Consider the following 24,629-nt stretch of genomic DNA (forward strand, 5'->3'; position numbering starts at 1 on the left):
ACTGCAGGAAACATTTCCTCCTCCCCACCTAAAGGCAATCATGATGATATTTCAAACACTATAGATTCATTGTTCTTTTGACTTTACATAAATAGAATCATACAGTCTGTATAACTTCATGCCTGATTATCTCCAATGTTATGCTTATGGGAGTCATTGCTGCACAAGAAGTCATCCATTTTCATTGCTGCATGATATTCCATCACTCTAAGATACCAATCTACGTTTGTCCTCTATGAGTAGACAGTGGTTTTTGGTTTGGTCTATTACAAATAGTGGTGCAAGATCCATTCTATTATATGCCTTTTATTTTTTCTTAGAGCACTGCTCAGCTTTGGCTTATGGTGATGCTAGGGGTTCATCTTAGGATCGTCACTGCTTCAGACAAATGACTTTCTGCATAACTACTGTGCTACTGCCCCAGACCTATTGTGTATCTTTTTTTTTCAGGATATTTTTTCATTTTCTTAATTTTATTTATTATTGGATAGAGATAGAGAGAAATTGAGGGGGGAGGGAGAGAAGGAAAGAGACAGAGAGAAATCTGCAAGCTCTGTTTCATCATTGTGAAGCTTCCTCCCTGCAAATGGGGACCAGGGGCTTGAACCTGGGCCCTTGCGCACTGTAATGTGAAAGCTTAACCATATACGCCACCACCTGGCCCCCTTATATATCTTTTAGATGTGTCTCTTTCAGGTTTTGAACCATTATGACTATATTACCTCTTTATACATAAATTAAAATCTTACAGTTTCAATTTAAAAAAAATTGAGAAAATATTATTTAAAATTCAATGAGTATTTCTTGTCGGCAAATAGTAATACAATATACTCTGTGTACAAGAGTTGTTTTATCTTAGCCAGAAAGAGAAGGATGAATATGGGATGGTCTCATTCATGGACAGAAATTGAAAAATGAGAACAGAAAGGGAGATGCACAGCGGAACTTGGCCTGGGTTTGCCGTATTGCACTGAAGTTAAGAACTCTGGCAGGAGGGGAGGGTTTCAGGTCCTGCAATATGGTGGAGGGGGACCTAGGCTAGGGGTGAAAGTGTTTTGCAGAAAACTGAGCTTTACACATGTCCCAACAACTGTATTTACTGTCAACCATTAACTGCTCACCCCCAGTAAGTGCCCCTCCCCAGGAAAAAATAGTTGTTTTATCTTTTTGCCACCAGGGTTGTTGTTATCCCTCAGTGCCTGCACAACTTCATCATTCCCAGTAGCCTTATTTTTCCTTCCTTCCCTTCTTTTCCCCTACCCTCACCTCTCTCTCTCTGTCTCTCTCCCTCTCTCTCTCTGTCTCTCTCAGAGACAGAGAGAGACAGAGAGAGAGAGGAAGAGAAACATCTGCAGCACTACTTGATTGCTCATGAAGTTTCTCTCCTGTAAGTGGGGGCTGGGAGCTTGCACCTGGGTCGCTGAGCATGGTAAGGTGTACTCTACCGGTGCATTACCACCCAGTCCTCCAAAGTTTTTAATTTAGTCTTTTATTACTATCCTTTTCCACTGGAATTCAAAAGTTATCATTGTAAAACATTCATCACATTTTAATGACTTGAGAATGTGGTTGCAATTACAGCATTTTTTGCTGATTTGTAAAAAAAAAAAATTCTTTAATGAAAACTAGCAAATAAAGCCAAAAGCATTTGTGTTTAGTTTTTTTTTTTTTTAAAAAAAAGAAGTTTAAAAGTTTATTGGGGGAGGCCAGGTGGTAGTGCACCGGGTTAAGTGCACATAGTGTGAAGTGCAAGGACTGGCATAAGGATCCCATTTTGAGCCCCCGGCTCCCCACCTGCAGGGGGGTCGCTTCGCAAGCAGTGAAGCAGGTCTGCAGGTATCTATCTTTCTCTCTCCCTCTCTGTCTTCCCCTTCTCTCTCAATTTCTCTCTGTCCTATCCAACAGAAACAATAACAACGGGAAAAAGATGGTCTCCAGGAGCAGTGGATTTGTAGTACAGGCACCAATCCCTAGCAATAACCCTGGAGAAAAAAAAAAAAGCTGTTTATTTGTAAGAATGCAGGGAATGGAATCCTTTGAATTTCCTGTCATAAAATTCAGATACCATCTCTGTATTTCAGCTGACCTAATTTGTTCCTGAGATTACACTATAAAACCTGAGTACAAACACCAAAGAGCCATGTAAAATTAACCACTGTAATACTGAACATTACAATTCAGTAGAACATTTAATGAACTATTAACATATGCACAAATTTACAAGTATCCAAGGCTGTGGAACACAGAAGTCATAAAATCCATGAATAGCTTACATCCCACATTTCACTAGTAATGGTTTACCTCAGGGTCATTATTAAACTACTATAAAAAATGTTGTTCAAGGCAATAACAATTCATGTCCATCTGAGTACAAGCATGAGTAGTAAGTAATCCACTTGTTCTTTAAAACAAAGATTCGGGCGGAGGGTAGATAGCATAATGGTCATGCAAACAGACTCTCAAGCCTGAGGCTCCAAAGTCCCAGATTCAATCCCCCACACCACCATGAGCCAGAGCTGAACAGTGCTGTGGTTAAAATAAAATAAAATAGGGGGTCGGGCGGTGGCACAGTGGGTTAAACGCACATGACGCAAAGCGCAAGGACCAGAGTAAGGATTCCTTTTCAAGCCCCCAGCTCCCCACCTGCAGGGGAGTCGCTTCACAGGCGGTGAAGCAGGTCTGCAGGTGTCTATCTTTCTCTCCCTCTCTCGGTCTTCCCCTCCTCTCTCCATTTCTCTCTGTCCTATCCAACAATGAACAACATCAACAATGGCAATAATAATAACCACAATGAGGCTACAACAACAAGGGCAACAAAAAGGGGGAAAAAATGGCCTCCAGGAGCGGTGGATTCATGGTGCAGGCACCGAGCCCAGCAATAACCCTGGAGAAAAATAAAACAAAATAAAATAAAAATAAATTTAAAAAGAAACTATTCAAAAAAAGAGAAAAAAACAACAAAGATTCATGCCTGAGGTTCTGATGTCCCAAGTTCAATCCCCAGCAGCACCACAAGCCAGAGCTGAGAAGTGCTCTGGTCTCTCTCTGTGTATGTATCTTTCTCTCTTTATCTATTTCTCTAGAAAATAATAAATAAAGTATTTTTTTAATAAATGAATAATCAAACACCAGTACTCCCTATGCCCATCTCTACCTGAGAGATGGCATTGTACCATCTATATTAAGTTATAGATGGGTGAGTGAGTTCTTCCAATTGGGTTATTAGGAGGATACAGAGCATCTAAATCAAGGGTGGGGAATCTCCAAACTGTTGGCGGGATATAGCCTTTGAAATCATTTGGTCTCACCCTGCCAAGGCAACCAGAGTTTCCTTTCTTTCTTTCTTTTTCTCTTTCTCTCTTTCTTTCTTTCTTTCTTTCTTTCTTTCTTCTTTTTTAAGTCCTGGCGTTTTTTTCTTTTCTTTTCTTTTTTATTATTATTATCTTTATTTATTGGATTGAGACAGCCAGATGTCAAGAGGAAAGGGGGTGAAAGAGTGGGAGTGAGACAGAGACACCTGCAGCCCTGCGTCACCACTTGAAAAGCTTTCCCCCTGCAGGTGGGGACTGGGCTTGTGCACTGTAACACATGCACTCAATCAGGTGCGCCACCACCCAGCCCCCAACCAGAGCTTTTTTTCATGGCAACACTCAGTGTCTTCTTTTTGTTGTTGTTATAGAAAGAGTCAAAGAGACCACAGCACCAAAGTTTCCTTCAATTCGGCGGGGACTGGTCCTGGTCTCGAGTCTAGGGTGCATATATTGTGCATAGTAATTGTTCTTGTTTTTTTATTGCTACCAGGGTTATTACTGGGCCTCCATGCTGACACTGTGAAACCACCGCACCTAGCGGCCATTTTTTCTTCTTTTTCTTTTCTTTTTAAAATCTATTTTATTTAATAGGACAGAAAAATATTGAAAGGGGAGAGGGAGATAGAAAGGAGGGGCAGCAGTAGCACAGTGCATTAAGGGCACATGGTGCAAAGTGCAAGGACCGGTTCAAGCCCCCTGCTCCCCACCTGCAGGGGGGTCGCTTCACAAGCAATGAAGCAGGTCTGCAGGTGTCTGTCTTTCTCTCCCCCCTCTTTGTCTTTCCCTCCTCTCTCGATTTCTCTCTATCCTATCCAGCAATAGCAACAATAAAAATAACAACAAAGGCAACAAAAATAGGAAATAATGTCCTCCAGGAGCAGTGGATTCGTAGTGCAGGCACTTCTTCTAGCGTTTGCCCTTCTTCCGCAGTCAGTCAACAGCGTCAGGTTGAGCCTGATGCAAAGTTCCGAGACCTCCTTTGAATCTGGAGAGGTGGCAGTCGTTGACTATGTGGGTCATAGTCTGTCTGGAGCCGCAGGGGCAGTTCGGGTCGTCTCTGGCTCCCCAGCGATGGAACATAGCGGCGCACCGGCCATGGCCTGTTCGATAGCGATTGAGGAGGGCCCGATCATAACGTGCTAGGTCAAAGCCGGGTTGACGCTTGCAGGGGTCTGTGATGAGGTGTTTGTTCTTGACCTCAGCTGACTGCCAACTCTGTTTCCAAGAGTCTGGAACAGAGAAGTTCAGTGTAGGCGTAGGGGACCAGATTGGGTGACGAGACGTCAAGCGTTGGACAGGGTGGGCGAAGATATCCGCGTATATTGGCAGGTCTGGTCGAGCATAGACGTGGGAAATGAACTTAGATGATGCCGCATCCCGACGAATATCTGGTGGGGTGATGTTGCTAAGAACTGGCAGCCATGGAACCGGGGTGGAACGGATGGTTCCAGAAATTATCCTCATGGAGGAATATAATTTGGAATCGACCAAGTGGACATGGGGGCTGCGGAACCATACTGGGGCACAGTATTCTGCAGTGGAATAGCATAATGCCAGAGATGATGATCGTAGTGTGGAAGCGCTCGCGCCCCATGAGGAGCTGGCCAGTCTTGCAATGATGTGATTCCTCGCACCCACCTTTGCTGCAGTTTTTATGAGATGTTTGTGAAATGACAGAGTGCGATTGAGAGTAACGGCAAGATAGACTGGCTGGGCTTCATGCCGGATTCTCGTATTGCCAAGCTGCACATTAAGCTCACACGAGGCACAAGAGAAATTCCTATCACCCGCCCAAGCTGGTTTCCGTCCAGGAAGATCTACCTGCGAACAAGCCCTGGCCCTCTCAACTTACATTGAAAAAAAAAGTGCAGGCACTGAGCCCCAGCAATAACCCTGGGGACAAAGGGGGGGGAGCAGAGAGAAAGATAAGACACCTGTAGACTTGCTTCACTGCTTGTGAAGCTTTCCCCCTGCAGGTGGTGAGGGCTCCAGTCAAGTTACTTGCTGATAATTGTGTATGTCCCACAAATGTAATAAATATCCAAATGACCCTCAGAAGAAAACAGATTCTCTAACCCTCATCTAGATGAAGAAACAGTGGATAGGTCCATAGGACATGTAGGTCATAGTTTGGGTTTTGTTATCTTGTGTGTGTGTGTGTATACACACACACACACTTTAATGAGAGAAAGAGTTGGAAGCATAAAGCACGGTTTCACCATCCATGGCATTCCACTTGTTTTGTCATTTTTACTTTCACTTGATGCAAGAATTGAACACAGGGCTCTTGCACTGCTGAGTCATACCCAGCCCCACTGTACATACTTTGACAATCAAATTTGTGGTGGATTTCTTCCTCGGTAACAAAAGAAAAAGAGAGAGAGAGAGAGAGATGGAGAGAAAGAAAGATAAAATATGACCCAGGATAGTGATATTCCTGGGTCATCCTCTCCACGGCATTCACTACTTTTCTTTTTCTTTTTTTTTTATTTTTATTTTAAAATTTTTTTTTAATATTTATTTTATTTATTTATTCCCTTTTGTTGCCCTTGTTTTTTTATTGTTGTAGTTATTATTGTTGTTGTCGTTGTTGGATAGGACAGAGAGAAATGGAGAGAGGAGGGGAAGACAGAGAGGAGGAGAGAAAGATAGACACCTGCAGACCTGCTTCACCACCTGTGAAGCGACTCCCCTGCAGGTGGGGAGCCGGGGGCTCGAATCAGGATCCTTATGTCGGTCCTTGTGCTTTGCGCCACCTGCACTTAACCCGCTGTGCTACAGCCTGACTCCCATTCACTACTTTTCTAACAGGTTCACTCCGCCTGACTTAAGCCCTGTAACCTTGTGTGGGGAAGCAGAATGTAGCCACTTCCGCAAAGCCTACCTGGAGTGCTTTGGGCTTCCCTCACTCAGCTTGGGGATGAGGTTGTCTTTCTCTGCCTGCCTTCTGCCACCTACACCACCCCCAAGATTAGACTCTCTCCTGGACCCATTGCGACTGCTCTGACCCCATCCCATATTAAGAACTTGGGAACCCCACTGGGCACTTGATTTGAACTCCTAGGGCCCTAAGCTACAGTCTCTCTGTCTATCACACATTCTCTGTGTGTGTCACAGGGACCCAGGGTCCCATCTAAGAATCAGCACTAATAACAGTGACGGCGGTGGGTGACTGCAGCCTCATATTTTGCCAGTAAATTCCTCTGGGCATATGAGTATCTAAAAACCTGAAGGATTTCTCAGTGTGAATCCTTTGATATTGTCTGAACGAGGTGCTAATGCTTTCTCAATCCTACGGGCTTTGAATTCTGTGACATGGTCAGTGCCTGTGATGAGACCAGGGGCCTCTGAGTTCCTGTGTACGTGGTCCTTCCTCACCTTAGCTGCCACGTTGTTTGTAACCATCAACTCCAATGGCGACTAATTTACCCCCATCCCAACCTCCTGTCTTTTTTTTTCTCACCTGTCAAAGCCTGCTTGCTGCCTTTCTCCATCTCTCTGGCCTTTGCACTAAATGGGGGAACTCCAGCAGATCGGGGCACCTGCCACCTGACGTTGGTTTTTGAACTTCCTGTGCCTGTTCCTCATGGACAGATTCAACGGAAAGATTCTTTTCTTTCTCACTGATCTGTTGCTTTCTCGTTTTACCATTGCATCCTGTACCACTTGGATCTCATTCCCTGCTCCACCTCATCCCCGAAGAAGTGGCCAGATGATGACACCTAAACCAGCCCTCCATGTTCCCAGCAAGCATCTGGAGTTTCCCAGCAGGCCTTGTAGAACATTTGTGTCGCTTCAGGTTGGGTAGCCTTGTTTTTAAAAAGCTGCTCATGCGGACTCGTATTGGCCAGTTGAGGATTATAGCAACTAGCTTGTTCATACTCATTCCTCAGCCAACCTCATTGTCTTCTTACCAGCATTTGGAACTCCCTTGTCGCTTCATCCTGATGTACCTGCCAGGCCAGCCTTAGCCGGATGGTTCTGTCCCTCCTGTTCCTGGGAGTGCTACTGGAAAGAGAGCTCAGTGTCCCAGAGCTCCCTCAGCCTGGGTGCAAGCACCATGGCCAGCAAGCCAGCTGTGCCTCTCAGGCAGTTCACTCCGCCACCTTCTGCAGAGAGTAGCCCAAGTCTGTGGCTTTCTGAAAACTTCAAGGCTGGGAAGATAGCATAATGGTTATGCAAATGATTATGCAGGCCTTTCATGCCTGAGGCACCATAGGTCCTAGGTTCAATCTCAAGCACCGCCATAAACCAGAGCTGAGCAGTGTTATGGTAGAGAGAGGGAAAAAAAATTACAGAAAGCTGCAACCATTGGTTGGGGACTTGCTGTCAGCCTCCATCTTTGTCCATCCTACTCTGCCTCTGCCTCTGTCTCTGCCCACAGCCTGCTCAGGGACACATCATCCTGCTTCATGCCCTCTGTCCCCTGCATTTCCCTACATTGGACTCTGAAAGAGGAATTCTTTAGAAGCAGAGTCGAGCTCAGTAGTAAAAACACACACAGCAGCGTTAATGCTCCACACACCACTTACAGAGCAGCTGCAACTACTTTCTCGCCAAAATGCAAGTATAGCTCCACCATCCTACTGTCTCCCTTAACTAACCTTCACTCCCTCCCCATAAAATGAGTCTCTCCAAAAGGGTGGCACAGATCACTAGCTGTGGCTCACGATTGCTGCCACTGGTTTTCTTGCTGGTGATAATGGAGACCCTCCAGGGAACCCTTGCACCCTTCTGATTCCCTCCTCTTGGGTAGAAGAGTGGGTTGTACAAGGAAGCCTGTTATTGAAGGCAAATTTGGAGAACTGAGCTGACAGCCCCGGTGAGTGCTTGGCCCAATAAGCTGCTTGAGTTCTCTCCCCTCCCCAGCAGCTTGCTGGCTGCCACCATCCTTTACCCAGGCTGCAAAAGGGAATGCTGGGAGCAGATTTGGAAGAGCTGTTTTGAATGTGAAAGAGCTGACCCATCTGCATTATGCAAAGTATAGGCATGTGCATTTAAAGAATGTCAGGGATATGTTTTAATCTTTGGAGAAAAAGCCCAAGTTGATTAGACACTTGGATGCCTAATCAGTGTTTCAAAGTTAATGTGTCAGAAATGAGACATTCCATTTCCCTCCTGACAAAAGCCAACATGTCAGCAGGGCTCAAAACACCATTGATACCACCCTGGACTCCTCTGGTTTTCTGCCAGCCAATGTCTGACCCTTATTTTATTTTATTTTATTTTATTTTATTTTATTTTTAAGATGTCTTTATGTATGAGAGGGATAAAGAGAAGGGGGAGGAGAGGCAGAGAGAAAGAGAGAGAGAGAGAACACCAGAACATCACTCTGGCACTTGCAATGCCAGAGATTGAACTCTGGACTTCATGCTGGAGAGTCCAACACTTTATCCACAATATATTGTTTTCTTTCTTTTTTTTTTTCCCCAGAGCATTGCTCAGCTCTAGCTTATGGTAGTGTAGGGAGTTGAACTTGGTACTTTAGAGCCTCAAGCATGAGCTTTTTTGTTTATTTATTTATTTTTTGCATACCCATTATGCAATCTGCCCCCACCCTTGTTTTACTTTTTTAATGTTTTTTAAAATTTGCTTCTTTTTCCCCTTTCATTGCCCTTGTTGTTGTTTTTTATTGTTGTTGTAGTTATTATTGTTGTTGTTATTTATGTCATCATTGTTGGATAGGACAGTGAGAAATGGAGAGAGGAGGGAAAGACAGAGGGGGAGAGAAAGATAGACACCTGCAGACCTGCTTCACCACCTGTGAATCGATCCCCCTGCAGGTGGGGAGCCAGGGGCTCGAACCAGGATCCTTACGCGGGTCCTTGTGCTTGGTGTCATGTGTGCTTAACCCACTGTGCTACTACCCGACCCATTTTACTTCTTTTTTAATGTACTTGTTTATTGGCCAGTGGAACGCAAATGCATAGTTTCACCACTGTGGACTTTTTCAGATAGAGAGACTGAGGCACAGAAAGAGCGAGAGCCATCACAGCACCAAATCCTCCCCCCAAGTGCCATAGCTGTCCCATGGGGTATACCAGGAAATTGAACCTGGGTTGTGCACGTTTTTGCCAATTACAACCACCTTGCTTCTCCTTAGCCTATGCTCACCCTGGTCAGGCCTGCACCATCTTTTCTGGATAGTTACTAAAGCCTTCAAATGGGTCATCTTGTTGTTACTCTTGTTTCCTCAATTCCATTCACTAGGAAGAAGCTAGTTGATCTCAACCATAACAGTCTGGATATTCAGACAACAATCCTACCCCTAAAAGAGATCTGAAATCTGGGCTGACACTATAGGTCTCCAGTCTCTTTGTTCCTTGCTTTCTTCTCTTCCAGCTTGATGGAAATATGATTGACACAGCGCACTGTGTTAATTTCAGGTGTACGACATGGCGACGTGCTACGTGTGGCACAATGTGTGTTGCCTGACTACCCTTGCTCACTCAGCCTGGCAAACTCCCACATCAGGACTTTTGTACTGTTACACTGTTACAACCTCTGCCTGCAAAGGTTTTTCTGGAACAATTAACTCTCAGACTGGCCTTCCTTGATTTCTTTCCCTTCCCTTCCCTTCCCTTCCCTCGTCCTCCCTTCCCTTCCCCTCCCCTCCCTTCCTCTTCCCTTTCTTTTCCTCTTTTCTTTTCTTTTCCTTCTTTTTTCTTCCCAGAGCATTGCTTAGCTCTCTGCCTTATGGTGGTGCTGGGCAATGAACCTAGGACACAATTAAGATTGTTGGGGGACAGCATAATGGTTCTGCAAAAGTCCTTCATGCCTGAGGCTCTGGGGGTGGGGGAGGGAGAATTTGCTTTCCACATTCCCTTTCACTCTGGGGCTTCCTGAAAATCCTTGATGCTTCTTGACTTGCAGATGTGTCACTCCAGTCTCTACCTCCACTGCCACCTGGTGTTGCCCTGTGTGACTATTTTCTCGGCTTTTGGGTCACATCAGATAGGAGCCACCCTAACTCAGTGTAACTGCACCTTAACTTGATTGCCTCTTTAAAAGCTGTCCAGATCTGGAGTCACATTCAGAGATGCTAGGGGTTAGGACTTCAGAAATAGCACAGTGGATAAAGCACTGGACGCTTAAGCAAGTTTAATCCCTGGCAACCATGGCACTGCTCTGGTTCTCAGTCATTCATGGATAAATCAATCTTTAATATATACATCTATGACAAAACACAACTCTACCCGTAACTACACTCTATGTAGGTTAAATTCATATTTTCTCTGTCACCTTGACCTAGTCTACCTTCCTCTGGCATTTTCCAGTTTTTTTTTTTTAATAGGACTTTGACTCCCTCCAAAGGATTATGGCAGCTGCCAAAATCAGATACTCACTCCACCCACCTCCTAAGAGAGTATCAAGTAGCTAACGCCAACGCAGCTGAAGCAACATTGCACCATCTCAGGAAAACTGCCCTTCCACTTAAGTAACAGAAGGGGGAGCAATTGATCTGCAAAACCAAGCCATCCCTCCAGCGCCCCCCCCCCCAGATTACATCATCCATTATTCCTAGTTCAGGAAAATGCAAGATAAATAAACAAGAACAGCAGGAAACACACTGGAAACGGATGGCCTTACAGATATATGTAATCAAGAATGAAGCAGAAAAAAGATAATCGAAACTCTTTGGGAAACAGTTTAGGGGCTGGGGTGGGGGTGGGGTGTACACCAGTACTAAGCACAAGGATCTGGGCTCTAGCCCTGGCTTCCCACCTGCAGGGAGGACACTTCACAAGCTGCAGGGCAGGCCTACAGGTGTCTATCTTTCTCTCTCCCTCTATAGCCTCCCCCTCAATTTTTCTGTTCTATCCACTAGAAAGAAAAAAAAAAAAAAGGAAAGAAAAATGGCCGCCAGGAGCAGTGGATTCATAGTGCCGGCACTGAGCCCCAGTAATAACCCTGGAGGCTAAAAAAAGAAGCAGTTTACCCATTCCTAAAAAAATTAAGCAGAGAGTTACCATTTAACCCAGCAATTCCACTCCTAGGTAGATGAGAGAAATGAAAACATATGTAGCAGTATTGTTTCAAAATAGCCCCAAAGTGGAAGCAACGCCAAAAGATCCACCGGCTATTGGATCTATATGGGTAAGCCAAATGTGGTATATCCATTCCATGGAATATTATTCAGACATAAAAAAGCATAAAGGGCTGGGGGATATCTTGGTGTTAGAACACAGGATTTGTATATATAAGGCTCCAGAGGCTCTGGGTCCCCTGCACCACCATATGCCTAAGCTGGGCAGTACTCTGGTCTCACTCTCTCAATGAATCCACAGGGCTGGATTGAGTGCACGTTACAATGCACAAGGACACAGGTTCAAGCCCCTACAGATGCAGAGCCCTAGCAATAACCCTGGTGGCAATGATTCTGTCAATGTCACCTGCCAGGCAGGTGGGGGTGGGAAGAGGTGCCTACATCCCCAGACAACACCCCAGAGCCCAGCCCTCTGCTGGAAGCACTCCACAAGGGGGCCACATGGAGACTAGCTTGGGGAGGGGGGAGAACAGGGTTCCCAAGGATGCTTTCCAGGGGGTGGCTTGCTTGAGGATGGCCTACTGGGCCCCTGGGATGGATTGGGGCAGTCATGACACCAGATGATTCAGTCTGGGAGTGGGGGGACTAGATATTCAGTGACTGGTGACAGCTAAGACCAGTGTCAGGGCACTCCGGACAGAAGTGTCCTCACTCCTAGGAGCACAGCTGAGCAGGTGGGCTTCCTGCCAAGTTTTTTAAAAAATATAAAGATATAATTTTCAATATTTTATTTGGATACATAATAATTGAGAGAGAAGGGCAGATAAAGAAAGGGAGACGGGCGGGGGGGGGGAGAGGGAAAGAGAGACTGGTAGCACTGCTTTACTGTTTGTGAAGCTTACCCCTTGCAGGATAAACATGAACCCTGGACCTCGAACATGGTGACATGTGCACTTAACCAGTTGCAACACCAACCACCCTCTCCTGTCAAGTTTGTTTTTTTTTTTTTTACTGTACTGGAGAGGGATTCTTTCTTGCCTTCTGGAAAAAGTGTTATTATTATTTGCCATTAGTTAGTTACCATTGGGGCTCTGTTCCTGCATGATTCTACCACTCCAGGAACTCACCTCTCTTTTATTTTTTTTCTAGATAGAAGATAAAAAGACAGGAGAGAGCCAACACTGATGGCTCCTGTCTTGTGAAATTGCCCCTCTCCCCCCCAAAAAAAGACCCTCCCATGTGGTGTTCAGGAACCTGGGACCTAAAACAAGACAAACTGTGTGCCCTCCTGGGTGAGTCATCTCCCAGCCACTGAGGATGTGGCTCTTCACAGGGATGTGGTCATTCCTTACCACAGTCCACACACACACACACACACACACACACACACACACACACACACTCAAGACACACACACACACACACACTCAGACACACACACACACACTCAGACACACACACACACACACACACACACACACACACACACACACACACACACGCAGGGACACTGAGTGTTCCGGAGGCAGGAGGGAAAGAGCATTCCGCAGATGCCAGTGATTCCAGCAACAGAAAGGCAAACAGGAAGTGTATCCAAGATTGGTTTCACTCCCTCCCCCGCATCCAAACAGCAAACAGGGTCTGAGTGCTTTGTGTCAAGTCGGGGCTTGTGCACTCGTGTGTACAGGTGTTCATATCATCACCCCAATACGTGTGTGGTGGCAGAGGGTCCCAAAGCCCAGAGCTTTGTGACCCCAAGTCCCCAGGACCAGACTCCACAAGGCCTGTGGACCCTGATGGGCTCAGTGTAACTCTTGATCAGTCTCACAGAGGCTTCGTGGCCCTGTGGGGCATTTTCCTGCAAGGGAGTGAGGACTTCCTGAGAACATTACCAGTCACCTCCCACCCTGGAGCACCCCAGATGCACGTCACACCCAACCCACACCCAACCTGGCCCTCAGCAGCCTGGCGAGTCACTGACACCCATCTGCCAACTTCCCTTGACAATAAAGTCAAAGGTTACAGGAAATGACAGCTGACTGCTCCGACCTGCCCTTGAACTGCGGGGGTTGGGGCAGCCTTGTCCCCTGGGCAGGGAGTGTGTGTGTGTGTGTGTGTGGTCCTCTGGGTGGGGCTGGGGACCCCAGCACTCCCAGATGGAGGGAGGGGGGATGAACACCTGCCTGGGATGTGGCCCAGCTGAACAGTCAGCCACAGATGGGCGTGTCCCTCCAGCCACCAGGGAGGGCAGAGCTGGGACAACAGCATGGGAGGTTTGTTTCTGGACAGGACCAGGAAATGTGGCACCTCACCTCATAGCACAAATGGGGGGGGGGGCAGGAAGCTGAGAACCTATAGGAAGAGAAGCCAGGGCACTGGGAAAAGATGTGTCCCGCTGTGCATACACACATGGCGCTCCTGCAAAATGCAAAGGAGCTCTTTTGAAGAAAAAAACAAAGCAAAACGGAACAGGAGGGGTCAGACAGTGGTGTACCTGGTTAAGAACACACATTACCATGTAGAAGGACCTGGGTTTGTACCCCTGCTCCCTACCTGCCGGGGGCACGCTTTACCAGCAGTGAGGCAGGTCTGCAAGTGTCTATCTTTCTCTCTCAATCTCTCCATCTCAATTTCTCTGTCCTATCAAGTATAATAAAAAAAGAAAACGAGGGAGTCGGGCGGTAGTACAGCAGGTTAACCGCAGGTGGCGCAAAGCGCAAGGACCGGAGTAAAGATCCGGGTTCGAGCATCCCCGGCTCCCCACCTGCAGGGGAGTCGCTTCACAGGTGGTGAAGCAGGTCTGCAGGTGTCTGTCTTTCTCTCCCCTTGTCTTCTCCTCCTCTCTCCATTTCTCTCTCTGTCCTATCCAACGACATCAGTAACAACAACTACTACAACAACAAAAACCAAGGGCAAGAAAAAGGGAAAAATACATAAATATAAAAAATTTAGAAAAGAAAAAGAAAATGAAAAAAAAGCTGTGGCGCTGGGTGGCGGCACACTTGGTAGCGTGAACATGCAGGCAGGAAACTTCATCAGTGGTGAAGCAGGGATGAGGTGTCTACCTCACCCACCCCCTCTCAATTTCTCTGTCTCTCTGCAAAATAAATGATCCCAGGCATGTCCCCCAGCAAAGTGCAGTGGCCTGGGAGGTGCAGAGTTTGCCTGTGTGAAGCTCCAGACGACTCCTTTGCAGTCCAGAAAGTGATGCAGTGAAGAAGACGTTGGACTCTCAAATATGATATTTAGAGTTCGGTCCCAAGAGTTCACTCTTTCTCAAATAACTAAATCTAAAAACAAACTCTTCACTCCCTGTGTCAGGGCTGAGTTCTGGGGTCTTAAGAAAACTCCTTTGGTTTGGTGACTGCCTTCTCAGCAGGCTGTTCCTCTGGAAATGGGGAGTGGGGCACCGTGTTCCCCTGGAGACACCCCGGTCTCCTGGCTTCTGCTGAGAGGTCCACAATGCTTCCCCAGGACCCATACTTGTCATGCACCCTTGGAAAATTCAGAGCATGAGCAGACACAAAAGTGACATGGTAACCGCTATTTAAAGTGGGCGAGGGCACAGGTCCCCACGGGGGAACGCCACTGGAGGCAGACGACACCTGTTTCTGAGGCTGCCATGCCCTTGCCAGGATCTGTCAGAGGAGCCACAGCCAGCCTGAAGCGAGTCTGCTGCAAAAGTTCACTTTGCCTCAGATCACCTGATTTTAAAGGCCCTCCGAGACGCCACACAGTTGCTCACACTTACAACTCAGCTTCTTTTGGGGTCAGGCACCAAGACTCCCACCTTATTGCTCCGTCTGCACTGCTGGGGTGAGTCGGAGCACAACCTGAAGTGCAATGAGCACACCAGCGGCAGCGACATGATTTGTTTCCGCCTTTCTCAGTTTCTAGGCGGAAGGAAAAAGCTGGTGCCCGTTTGTTTTTTCTTAATATTCACTGAGAGCAAGAACAGACCAGAGCATCACTACACTATGGCACATGCAGCGCTGGGGACTGAACCTGAGACCTCATGCACATGAATCATAACCTGAATGTGCCTGTATGTTTTCAGACATAAGCAGGCCCAAGCCATCTGTGGACAATGGGCACTTCCAAAACAAACAAAGCTGTGGGAGAGCAGGTGGTGCACCCAGTGGAGTGCGTGTCACAGGCCCCTGGTCTCCACCTGCGAAAGGGAAGCTTCTCAAGTGTCCAGGCAGTGCTGCACTTGTCTCTCTCCTTGTCAATTTGTCTCTACCAGTAAATAGTAAAAACAAAAACAGCCCCCCACATGGCAAGTAAGCCTACCCCCGAACACCAAAATCAAAACCCCTGCACCAGCCCAATTAAGATCTGTGTGTGTGTGTCTTCGGATGAAAGCAAGTGAAAATCACCACGGGGTGGTCACCAGGGCTGCCACGTAACTGGGGGGCCTGATGAAACTGCTCTACCTCTTACGGTAATTGTGTTCGTCAAAAATTGGAAAACCAGTCACTAAAAGCTGGGTACACTTCGACGTGTGTGAATGACACTTTAGTAAAAATGATGAAAGAGGGAGTCGGGTGGTAGCGCAGTGGGTTAAGTGCACGTGGTGCAAAGTGCAAGTACCCCTAAGGAGGGGCTCGGCTCCCCACACCTGCAGGGGAGTCGCTTCACAGGTGGTGAAAACAGGTCTGCAGGTGTCTGCCTTTCTCTCCCCCTCTGTCTTCCCTTCCTCTCTCCAATTCTCTCTATCCTAGCCAATAATGACAACAACAATAATAACTACAACAACAATAAAAACCAACAAGGGCAACAAAAGGGAAAATAAATAAATACAAAAAATAAATAAAAATGATGAAAGAAAAGAGACTAAATTATCTATATAGATGTTTGCTAAGTCACCATACAAACCATGTCAAAAAAAAGTGTCACAGTGAGGAACCTCTGGCAGTAGTGGTGGAGCACTGAGAGCCACTAGAAAGCCCTCCTCCTGCTATGGGAACATGTGGAAAGGCCCCTTTTTATACTTGGTGACAGGGGTCTGGGGTGGGGAGAAGAGCGTGAAAGGATAAATGAACCAGTTCTGTGTAAGACAAGTGAGCATAAGATCTACCTTCACTTAGATCATGAAAAGGCGGCTAATTGCTCCTGCCCGCCATCACCCTCCTCTCATTCTGCATGGGGTCCTGGTGGCCAGCCTCTTCTGGTCCTGGAACCCAATCCCCATGTTCCCCAGCCCACGGTGGCGGCAGGTAAGGCTCGGCGTTCAGTATTTTACACGCCACATCACGAAGTTTTTTTACATGCGACTCGAAATGGTGGGCAAACAGACCAAGCCAGTGCTTTATTTTAAAAAGTTTTATTCTGCAGATTTAGAAATTTGAGATTTTTTTTTTTAATAACTGCAAAAAAGAAATCCAGTCACACCTAATGATCGATTAACAGAATGTAGTGGTGTATCATCTAAACAGAAGTCGTGCTGATGTGCCATAATAAATTGTCTATTAGTAAAAAAATACACTTTAGGGCACAGCATTGTATCACAAATTACAGTAGGGATACTTTGCAAGAGTTTAATCAAACTAGAGAATTCTGAGTAACTGTATTTTTTAAATGCAGCACTTAAAAATGTAACAACTCTGTGCATACTTCTTTTTTTAAAAAAAACGACCTTGTGTGTGTGTGTCATAGAAATGCTGCTTTATTGCTGCAGAGGTCAAAGTTCAAGGCTTGAGAGGTACAGGAGAGAATACAAAGGTAGCCTTAAGAAACTTGCTTTTGTTTATGTATAAAAAAGGTCAAGTTTATAAAAGTTAATTTACAAACCAAGAACAAAAGTGGTATGCACGCATTTATGTACAAGCATCCTCAAAACATCAAAAAATTTAAATGCATAGCCCCAAAGAACAGAAAACAACCACTGCCCCTTGCCAAAAAAAAAAAAAAAAGTCCCCAAATCACACCATTATTTACTCCTGGGTGATCAGCCACTTCTGAAACCACCAAATCCACAATTCAGTCATTTTTCTTTTTCATGATACAGTATCTAAGTGTGCACAAAAGCCATAAAGACTTAGTAACACAGAGAGAGGGTGATTTAAGGATTAAAAACATGAGGGTAAGGCATTCCTGCTGGTTAGTATGTCTGTGCTGACTTGGTTAATTTAAAGATCTGAAGAGGCCACAGAACCAGTCTCACAAGCTTTGGTGTCCTTCCCTAAGAAAAATGTGTTTTCATATACAATAAGTAATTGTCTTCACTGTCCCCCTCCCACCCCCCAGAAGCTATAAATTCCCCCTGCTGTACATTTCTCTTAAACCCACTACACTGGTTATATATATTTCCAGGTGCATTAAAAAAAAAAGTGTGTGTGCATATTATCTCATGCATAATAAAATAAGATGTGTATGCCAGGCCAGGGCCATAATAAAGTTTGAAACCGTGTACTCTGGAAAGAAGAGAACTCAAATGCACCCTATTTACTGGCTGGTTTTTGTTTTTGCGTTTGTTTTTTAACGGAAATCAGTAAGTAAAGTCAAGCAGTGACCATAAAAAAAAGTACAAAAGTTGTTGCAAAGTGAAACACCTTTGAACCTCTGGCCAATACCAACAGTTCCTCCGCGGATGGGTTGCCTGTGGCCTGCTTCCCACCGCGGCTCAGGGGCACGCGCGCAAATCTTCATCATACGCACACACTGCAGTGCCGATTCTAAGGACAATGTAATACTTGATAGCTAGAGTGGCTCCGTTAGATTTAGTAAGTTTAACCCAAGTTTCACATTATTTAATCAAGTTCCTATTATTTTAAGAATTAAAAGTGGTCAATGAGGACAGAAACACAGTTTGCTCCAACAAGGTAATTTGGATCTCCAGGAAGACACTTGTTTTGCCAGGTTTTGGGGTCACCTGTGAGGAGGGAAAATAAAAGGTGAGGTTATCATTCAGCGCTGGCTACACTGAAATCTGGGGGCAGATGTAAATACACATACTTAGATACAAGTTGCATACTGGACTGATATCAAAACTCTCAGGGCTTGATTTCAAGGTAGACTTGCTGGAATTTAATGATTTCTCTCTAATTATATATTTAAGTTCATGATAAACAAAAAAGGGGGTGGGCGGGTTATGCAAAGAGACTCTCCAGCTTCAATCCCCTGTACCACCATAAGCCAGAGCTGAGCAGTGCTCTGGTTAAAAAAGAAAAAAAAAAAATCAAAGTTAGGTTGACCATGAACCTAAACATTTCTATTCTGTCCCTAGGTCTCCACAGTTACTAACAGCAGCTTTATCTTTCACTGTCAAATTTTAGACAATAATCACATACTCGATGCCATTTGAGCTGAGCTTGAGAACACATTTCTCTAACCCAATACAGACCTACAAGTGAAGCCCTAAAAAACTTTGCAGGATCTGGGTGTTGAAGACTCTCCTCCCATTTTCTCTTTCTGCCCCGCCCCTTCCTCCACCACCCGCTGTAAGTAAAACAAATGCTGAACTAGAACTTTTCTGTCTCAATCCAAGGTACAACGAAGTCATTCCTGGAGCCTAGAGAACTCACTGTGTGGATTTCAATTAGCACTTGGGCATTTGAGGGGTTTTTTTTGTTTGCCTCCAGGGTTATTGCTGGGGCTCAGTGCTTGCACTACGAATCCACTGCTCCTGGAGGCTATTTTTTCCTTTTCGTTGCCCTTGTTGTTTATTGTTATTACTGTTGTTGTTGTTGTCACTGCTATCGTTGTTGTTGGATAGGGCAGAGAGAAATGGAGAGAGGAGGGGAAGACAGAGAGGGGGAGAGAAAGATAGATAGACACCTGCAGACCTGCTCCACCATTTGTGAAGCGACCCTCCTGCAGGTGGGGAGCTGGGGCCTCGAACTGGGATCCTTAGGCCGATCCTTGCGCTTTGCGCCATGTGCACTTAACCCACTGTGCTACTGCCCGAGCCCTGGCATTTGAGTTTTTAACAAGCTCTTAGGGATGTGAAAGGTTCAGAGTGTTTCTTAGTGGAACCCCTGAAGGAAAAGCTTGTAACATCTAGTCTGTTAATTTCTTTTTTTTTGGATAGGACAGAGAGAAATGGAGAGAGAAGGGGAAGTCAGAGGGGAGAGAAAGATAGACATCTGCAGACCTGCTTCATTGCTTGTGAAGCGACTCCCCTGCAGGTGGGGAGCTGGGGACTCGAACTGGGATCCTTATGCTGGTCCTTTTGCTTCGCACCATGTACACTTAACCCGCTGCGCTACCTACTACCACCCAACTCCCTCTAGTCTGTTAATTTCTTAGCCTTTTCCAGGAAACGGGGTACTTGTGTATATCAAATATATATTTGTCTGTATTTTCTAAATTTAGGCAGTATTAAAACATACTCCTACATTCTTTATACCATAATACTCTGTGTCACAGTAAAAAAAATAAATAAAAAAGGGAAAGGCAGGGTGGTGGCACATCTGTTACCATGCACAAGGACCAGCCCCTGGTCCCCATCTGCAAGGGAGAAGCTTCTCAAGTAGTGAAACAGCTACAGGTGTCTCTCCCCCTACCCACTCTACTTCTGTCTCTATCCAGCAAAACAAACAAAAATCTCACCTGTGTCACAAAACTAATGTAAAATTGTACATGTACAAAGTTTATCTGATTTATCACAATTTCAAAAGCAGGACTTAATTCTCCGTATTTTTTCCCAATTAAAGTGAAGTCTAGCAAAAACATAGAAAGTTCCAACTGGTAGCTGCCTTAGACACCTGAAGCAGTGAGAAAAGTGAAAATGCAATGGAAGTGCTGAAATGATCTTAAGAGCAAAGTGATTTTAAAATAGTATGTAACAGAAGTCATTTAGCATTTGCCATTGAAAAGCCATGGCCAAGTATGATCCCAGTGAAAGGAATTCTGCAGTTTCTCTGATATATGAATTTTTGTAGACTGAGGATTAAATAACCCAAATTAGCAATTATAGTGGAGTTGTGATGAAAACGCTTTTAATAAAGAACATTTATCAATTCCTCCATTGCATCCTGAAAACTTTGGGCAGAAAAAATAATTTTGCTCAACACTAAGAAATGGTCAAGCTTTGGTCAAACCATCAGTGGGTAAAAGGCAGAACCTTCTCGACCTTTCTGAGTACATTTGCAATGTGTGTACCACAGAGCAATTTCAAAACACTGGTGATGCCTACAAGGCCACAGCAACAGAGGCAGAGCCCTGCTAATGAACAGCACAGGGATTAATCAACGACAGTTCCCAAAGCCCCCAAAGGACAGAGTGAAGACAGCATACCCGACGAGGAGTCGGATGATTTTAGAGCAAAAGACCAACCGTCAGGAGTCATAGACGCACAGTGTGGTAAGCGCAGCTCCACGGGCTTCAGGAACTTGAGGCCATGGGGCCCACACATCACTAAGGGGCTCAGCAGGGTTTCACCTGGAGGTGGGAGGGGAGAGATTAGATGCTTGTCTCCTTCCAGATCCAAAGTTCTCCCTGCCCTCACCTCAGCCCCAACCCCCCCCCCCCCCAATACGCATGTTTTTACTGCCAACATGGTTGTTGCTGGTACTCAGTGCCTGCACAGCCAATCCATTGCTCCTGGTGGCCATTTTTTTTCTTTTTTTAGTTTTAGTTTTTTCTTTATAATAGGACAGAGATAAAGTAAAGAGGGAGAGACAGAGAGACACCTGCAACACTAGTTTCACTATTCATATGGGTCCAGAGATACGGCAGACACCGTAGCACTGAGCAAGAAAAACAGAGCAGAATTTACATGACTTCTCATCTTCTAGTAGTTAAGATCATAATGTAAGAACAAGTGAGATCAATTTTAATGTATCATGTAACAAGATACAAAAAAATTGTTTCAACATATAATGAGTATAATAAACCTTTGAAACCAGTATGTACTGGTTTTGTACATTTGTACAAAACCATTTTGTACAGTATGTACAAAACCATTTTGTACAGTATGTACATTTCCAGCTTGTTTCAACTCCCAAAGACCACATTTCTGGTGCTAAGAGCTGCTTGCAGCTGGGGGCTATTGCATTTGAGCATAGGGTTCTTACAGTAAGAGGCAAACGCAAAGGCACTTTTAGATAAGCTCCTTACACCTTGGGCTGCTAACACTGCATTTGCCGCAGGCTTGGCTTAAAGGGGTTGATGAAGGGCGATGTATGTTAGTATTTAAAGAAATCAAGCACAACTCAGAGATTCTAAAAGAAGTCACAGCATGATTTATCATTTCATCCTGACAGGCCCAGAGAAATGATGAACCAATACCAGCATTCCTAGGCCAACAAAGATGCGTGAGACAGAGACTGAGAAAGATGAAAGAGAGAGAGAGAGAGAGAGAGACACACGGTGTCCCCTGCAGGGGTGCTGTGCTCACTGCCCAGGTGGTGAGGAAGATGGCATCTATCCCAAGAGGTGCTGGCTCCACAACAGGTAACAGGGACTGAGTAAGGGTACTGATCACCCTTCTAGAGACAGAAGACTGAGTGCCTAAACACAAACCTGGTGAGGCTACTTGGAGAAATGCCTGATGACGCTGCTGTCCAGTGCCTAGTGTGCTTAGCGGCCCCATCTTGGGCTTTTAGGGCACACAGAGTATGGCTGTGATGCTGTCCAGGACGCCACCTCCTCAGTGGTCATGGGAGTGTGGGGACCAACCAAGAGCTCGGGATTATTCTCTCCATGGAGCACTCGCAGTTGTGAAAAGCACATGCCGACTCACGTTAGTAAAACCCAGTAGCAAAACAGACGCCATTTACCTTTCTCCTTATCTAAAGGTGGGAGGATGCTGTTGTCTCGGCAGACCTTGAAATAGATCTCCTGTTCAATCCCCTCGGGGATGGCTCCTTGTGGAATAATTATACTGACACCAGTTTCTATGGAACTCAGCACCCCGCCATTGCTGTTAAATATACCGCGGGCTGTGGCCACCACAGTGTGACCGTCCTCATCTTCATCCTCCTCCACGGCCGAGGGGCTGAGAATTCAGACATCGCTAGTGAGTAAGCTCCTAATAACACCCACTAATTTCCATTCCCATTATAACTGGTGCTTTCATTTTCTTTTCATTCCTCCACACAATCAGGAAGCTACTTTGACAGTAAGTTTTCAGTGACAGACTTCACCAACTAAGCCTGCTCTTCCCGGCGTATCAATTCATTTGCAAGCTAATCAGACTGTTATCTCTGGCTGTCAGAATGTACTAAGTCCAATTATCTTGCTCACCCAACTACTATTGTAGACTGGTTTTAAGAAGTGTATTTAATAGCCTTCAAATAGGGGTTCCTAAACCCTGGTGGCACTGGGTTCTACAGTGAGTGTTGGTGTGACAATGTTAAGTGGAGCTGGGAGGCAGAGCTGGGGTCTTCTACACATGCCATCTTACTGCTCCCAGGCTTTTGCTTTCATTCAGAGATGGTGAGAGAGGAAGACATACCACAGCAACAGAGCTTCCCTTGTCGTCTGGGCACTCCCAAGTGGTGCCACGGTTTAGGCCTGGGCTGCTCTAATAGCAAGGTGTGCACCTTACCTGAGGAACTGTCCTAGCCCCAGCTTTGTCATTTGAACCTTGTATAGAAGCTTCTACGTAATGGCATTCAGTCCATCATTTTTGACAGTGCTGGTCAGTTTAAATTTGGTTTTAAATTATCATTTAAGTCCTAAATCACAAACTATGTCAAACCTACAAAAGACAAGTTACAAGGCCAAGAAAAAGGCAAAAAATCTTACCTCACAGGAATAGCTTTAGGCACTGCGCTGATATTGTTCATCTGATATTTAGGCTTATCCACATGGGTAGAAAAAGTCTCAACACCGCTGTCAAACTCAGGAGGCTGTGTTAAACTGTGAGCTTTCATGAGAGTTTTTGGAGAAGCAGGCGACTTGGAAGACAGGTCAGGCTTATGTGATGGTTCACTTGGCAAAAGATTGTGATTGAATTTAGGGCTTTCAAACTTGCGTTCAAACGGTCGGGCAGAACTTGTGTATGGTTTCGGCGTGAATCGGCTGTATGCTGGAGTGATTGTTTTCTGAGTCTGTTCTGCTCCATTAACTGGAGTTTTCTCGGGGAAACTTTTCTGGGGATAGAAAGTAGACTGTGCAGTGTCTTCTCGGTTTGAGGGTCTGAAACTGGTTGGCTTATTCTGAGATGGAGGTGGGTCAGGTTTGGACAGTAAAGAATTCTGAAAGTCCAATGCCACTGAATTACCTGAAACACAAGTATATACAACCCTTCTTAAAAACCCTCCTGAGGGAGCTGGGCGGTAGCACAGCGGGTTAAGTGCACGTGGCACAAAACGCAAGGACCAGCGTAAGGATCCCAGTTCGAGCCCCCGGCTCCCCACCTGCAGGGGGATCACTTCACAAGCGGTGAAGCAGGTCTGCAGGTGTCTATATTTCTCTCCCCCTTTGTTTTCCCCTCCTCGCTCCATTTCTCTCTGTCCTATCCAACAATGACAATGACAACAACAACTACAACAATAAAACAACAAGGGCAACAAAAGGGAATAAATAAATAAATATTAAAAACCCTCCTGAAAGAAATGGGAACAGACTTCTCTGGTGTCTCTCCCATCTTCCATTGCTCTGGTTGCCAGAGTCAAGACTGAGGTTGTTGTCAACAGAGACCAAGAGAGAGGCTGTAACTCGAAGATGGCGGGAACTGTGATGCTGTCCCTGTACTCTGCTGCTTAGAGTCAGGACCAGGCTGCTCAACTGTAGGAGAAACACTGCCCCAACACCCACAAAACCTTAGAGAGAGAATGCTAAATCCAGAGATGGCTAAAAAAAAAAAAAAAAAAAAAAAAACCAAACAAACAAAAAAACAAAAAACTGGTACTAGAAAACGCACCATAATTAAAGTCCAAAGAAATCTGAGACTGGCAAAACCTGATAAAGAACCAGGACTGCAGACCTCTGAGGAACAGACACATTCCTAAGAGGAAGATGTGCAAAGGCCTGGGCAGATGAAAACAAGTGAGAACTGGAATGCCTGGTCATCATACAGTAAGGTCCTCATTTAGCCCCACTCACAATCAGGAAAATGAAAAACAAAGCCCAGGAAATATCATTACCTACCAGATTAGAAAAAATTTAAAAGTCTAGAAATGCCAAATGTTGGCAAATATATGGAATACTAGGAATTGCAAGGCACTACACTTCTGTACAGTAGTAATGAGGAAGAAATAAGCCAAAAACATGGGAGTCGTGCGGTAGCACAGCGGGTTAAGCGCACGTGGTGCAAAGTGCAACGACCGGCGTAAGGATCCCGGTTCGAGCCCCTGGCTCCCCAACCTGCAGGGGAGTCGCTTCACAAGCGGTGAAGCAGGTCTGCAGGTGTCTATCTTTCTCCTCCCCTCTCTGTCATC

General features: G+C 45.5%; 1 protein-coding gene and 1 long non-coding RNA gene across 7 annotated transcripts in view; one reads left to right on the top strand and one right to left on the bottom strand.

The window, feature by feature from the left end:
* Nucleotides 1-24,629, top strand: part of LOC132534853 (uncharacterized) — a 92,427-nt gene that overhangs the window by 25,160 nt on the left and 42,638 nt on the right. The window lies entirely within an intron of this gene.
* TJP1 (tight junction protein 1) overlaps nt 16,609-24,629 on the bottom strand; it is a 213,877-nt gene continuing 205,856 nt past the window's right edge. For 2 of the 6 annotated variants that reach the window (XM_060179287.1, XM_060179284.1), the window contains 4 exons: nt 22,993-23,470; nt 22,023-22,240; nt 20,599-20,682; nt 16,609-18,172 (listed from right to left, as the gene is read on the bottom strand). In XM_060179287.1, the coding sequence (XP_060035270.1) occupies nt 18,078-18,172; nt 20,599-20,682; nt 22,023-22,240; nt 22,993-23,470 (875 nt within the window). In that variant the 3' untranslated portion in view covers nt 16,609-18,077. Of the gene's footprint in view, nt 18,173-20,538; nt 20,683-22,022; nt 22,241-22,992; nt 23,471-24,629 lie in introns of all 6 variants that reach the window. The other 4 variants (XM_060179286.1, XM_060179283.1, XM_060179285.1 and 1 more) reach the window with 2 other exon arrangements.

The sequence above is a fragment of the Erinaceus europaeus genome, chromosome 20 (assembly GCF_950295315.1).
Source record: "Erinaceus europaeus chromosome 20, mEriEur2.1, whole genome shotgun sequence".
Lineage (NCBI taxonomy): Eukaryota > Metazoa > Chordata > Mammalia > Eulipotyphla > Erinaceidae > Erinaceus > Erinaceus europaeus.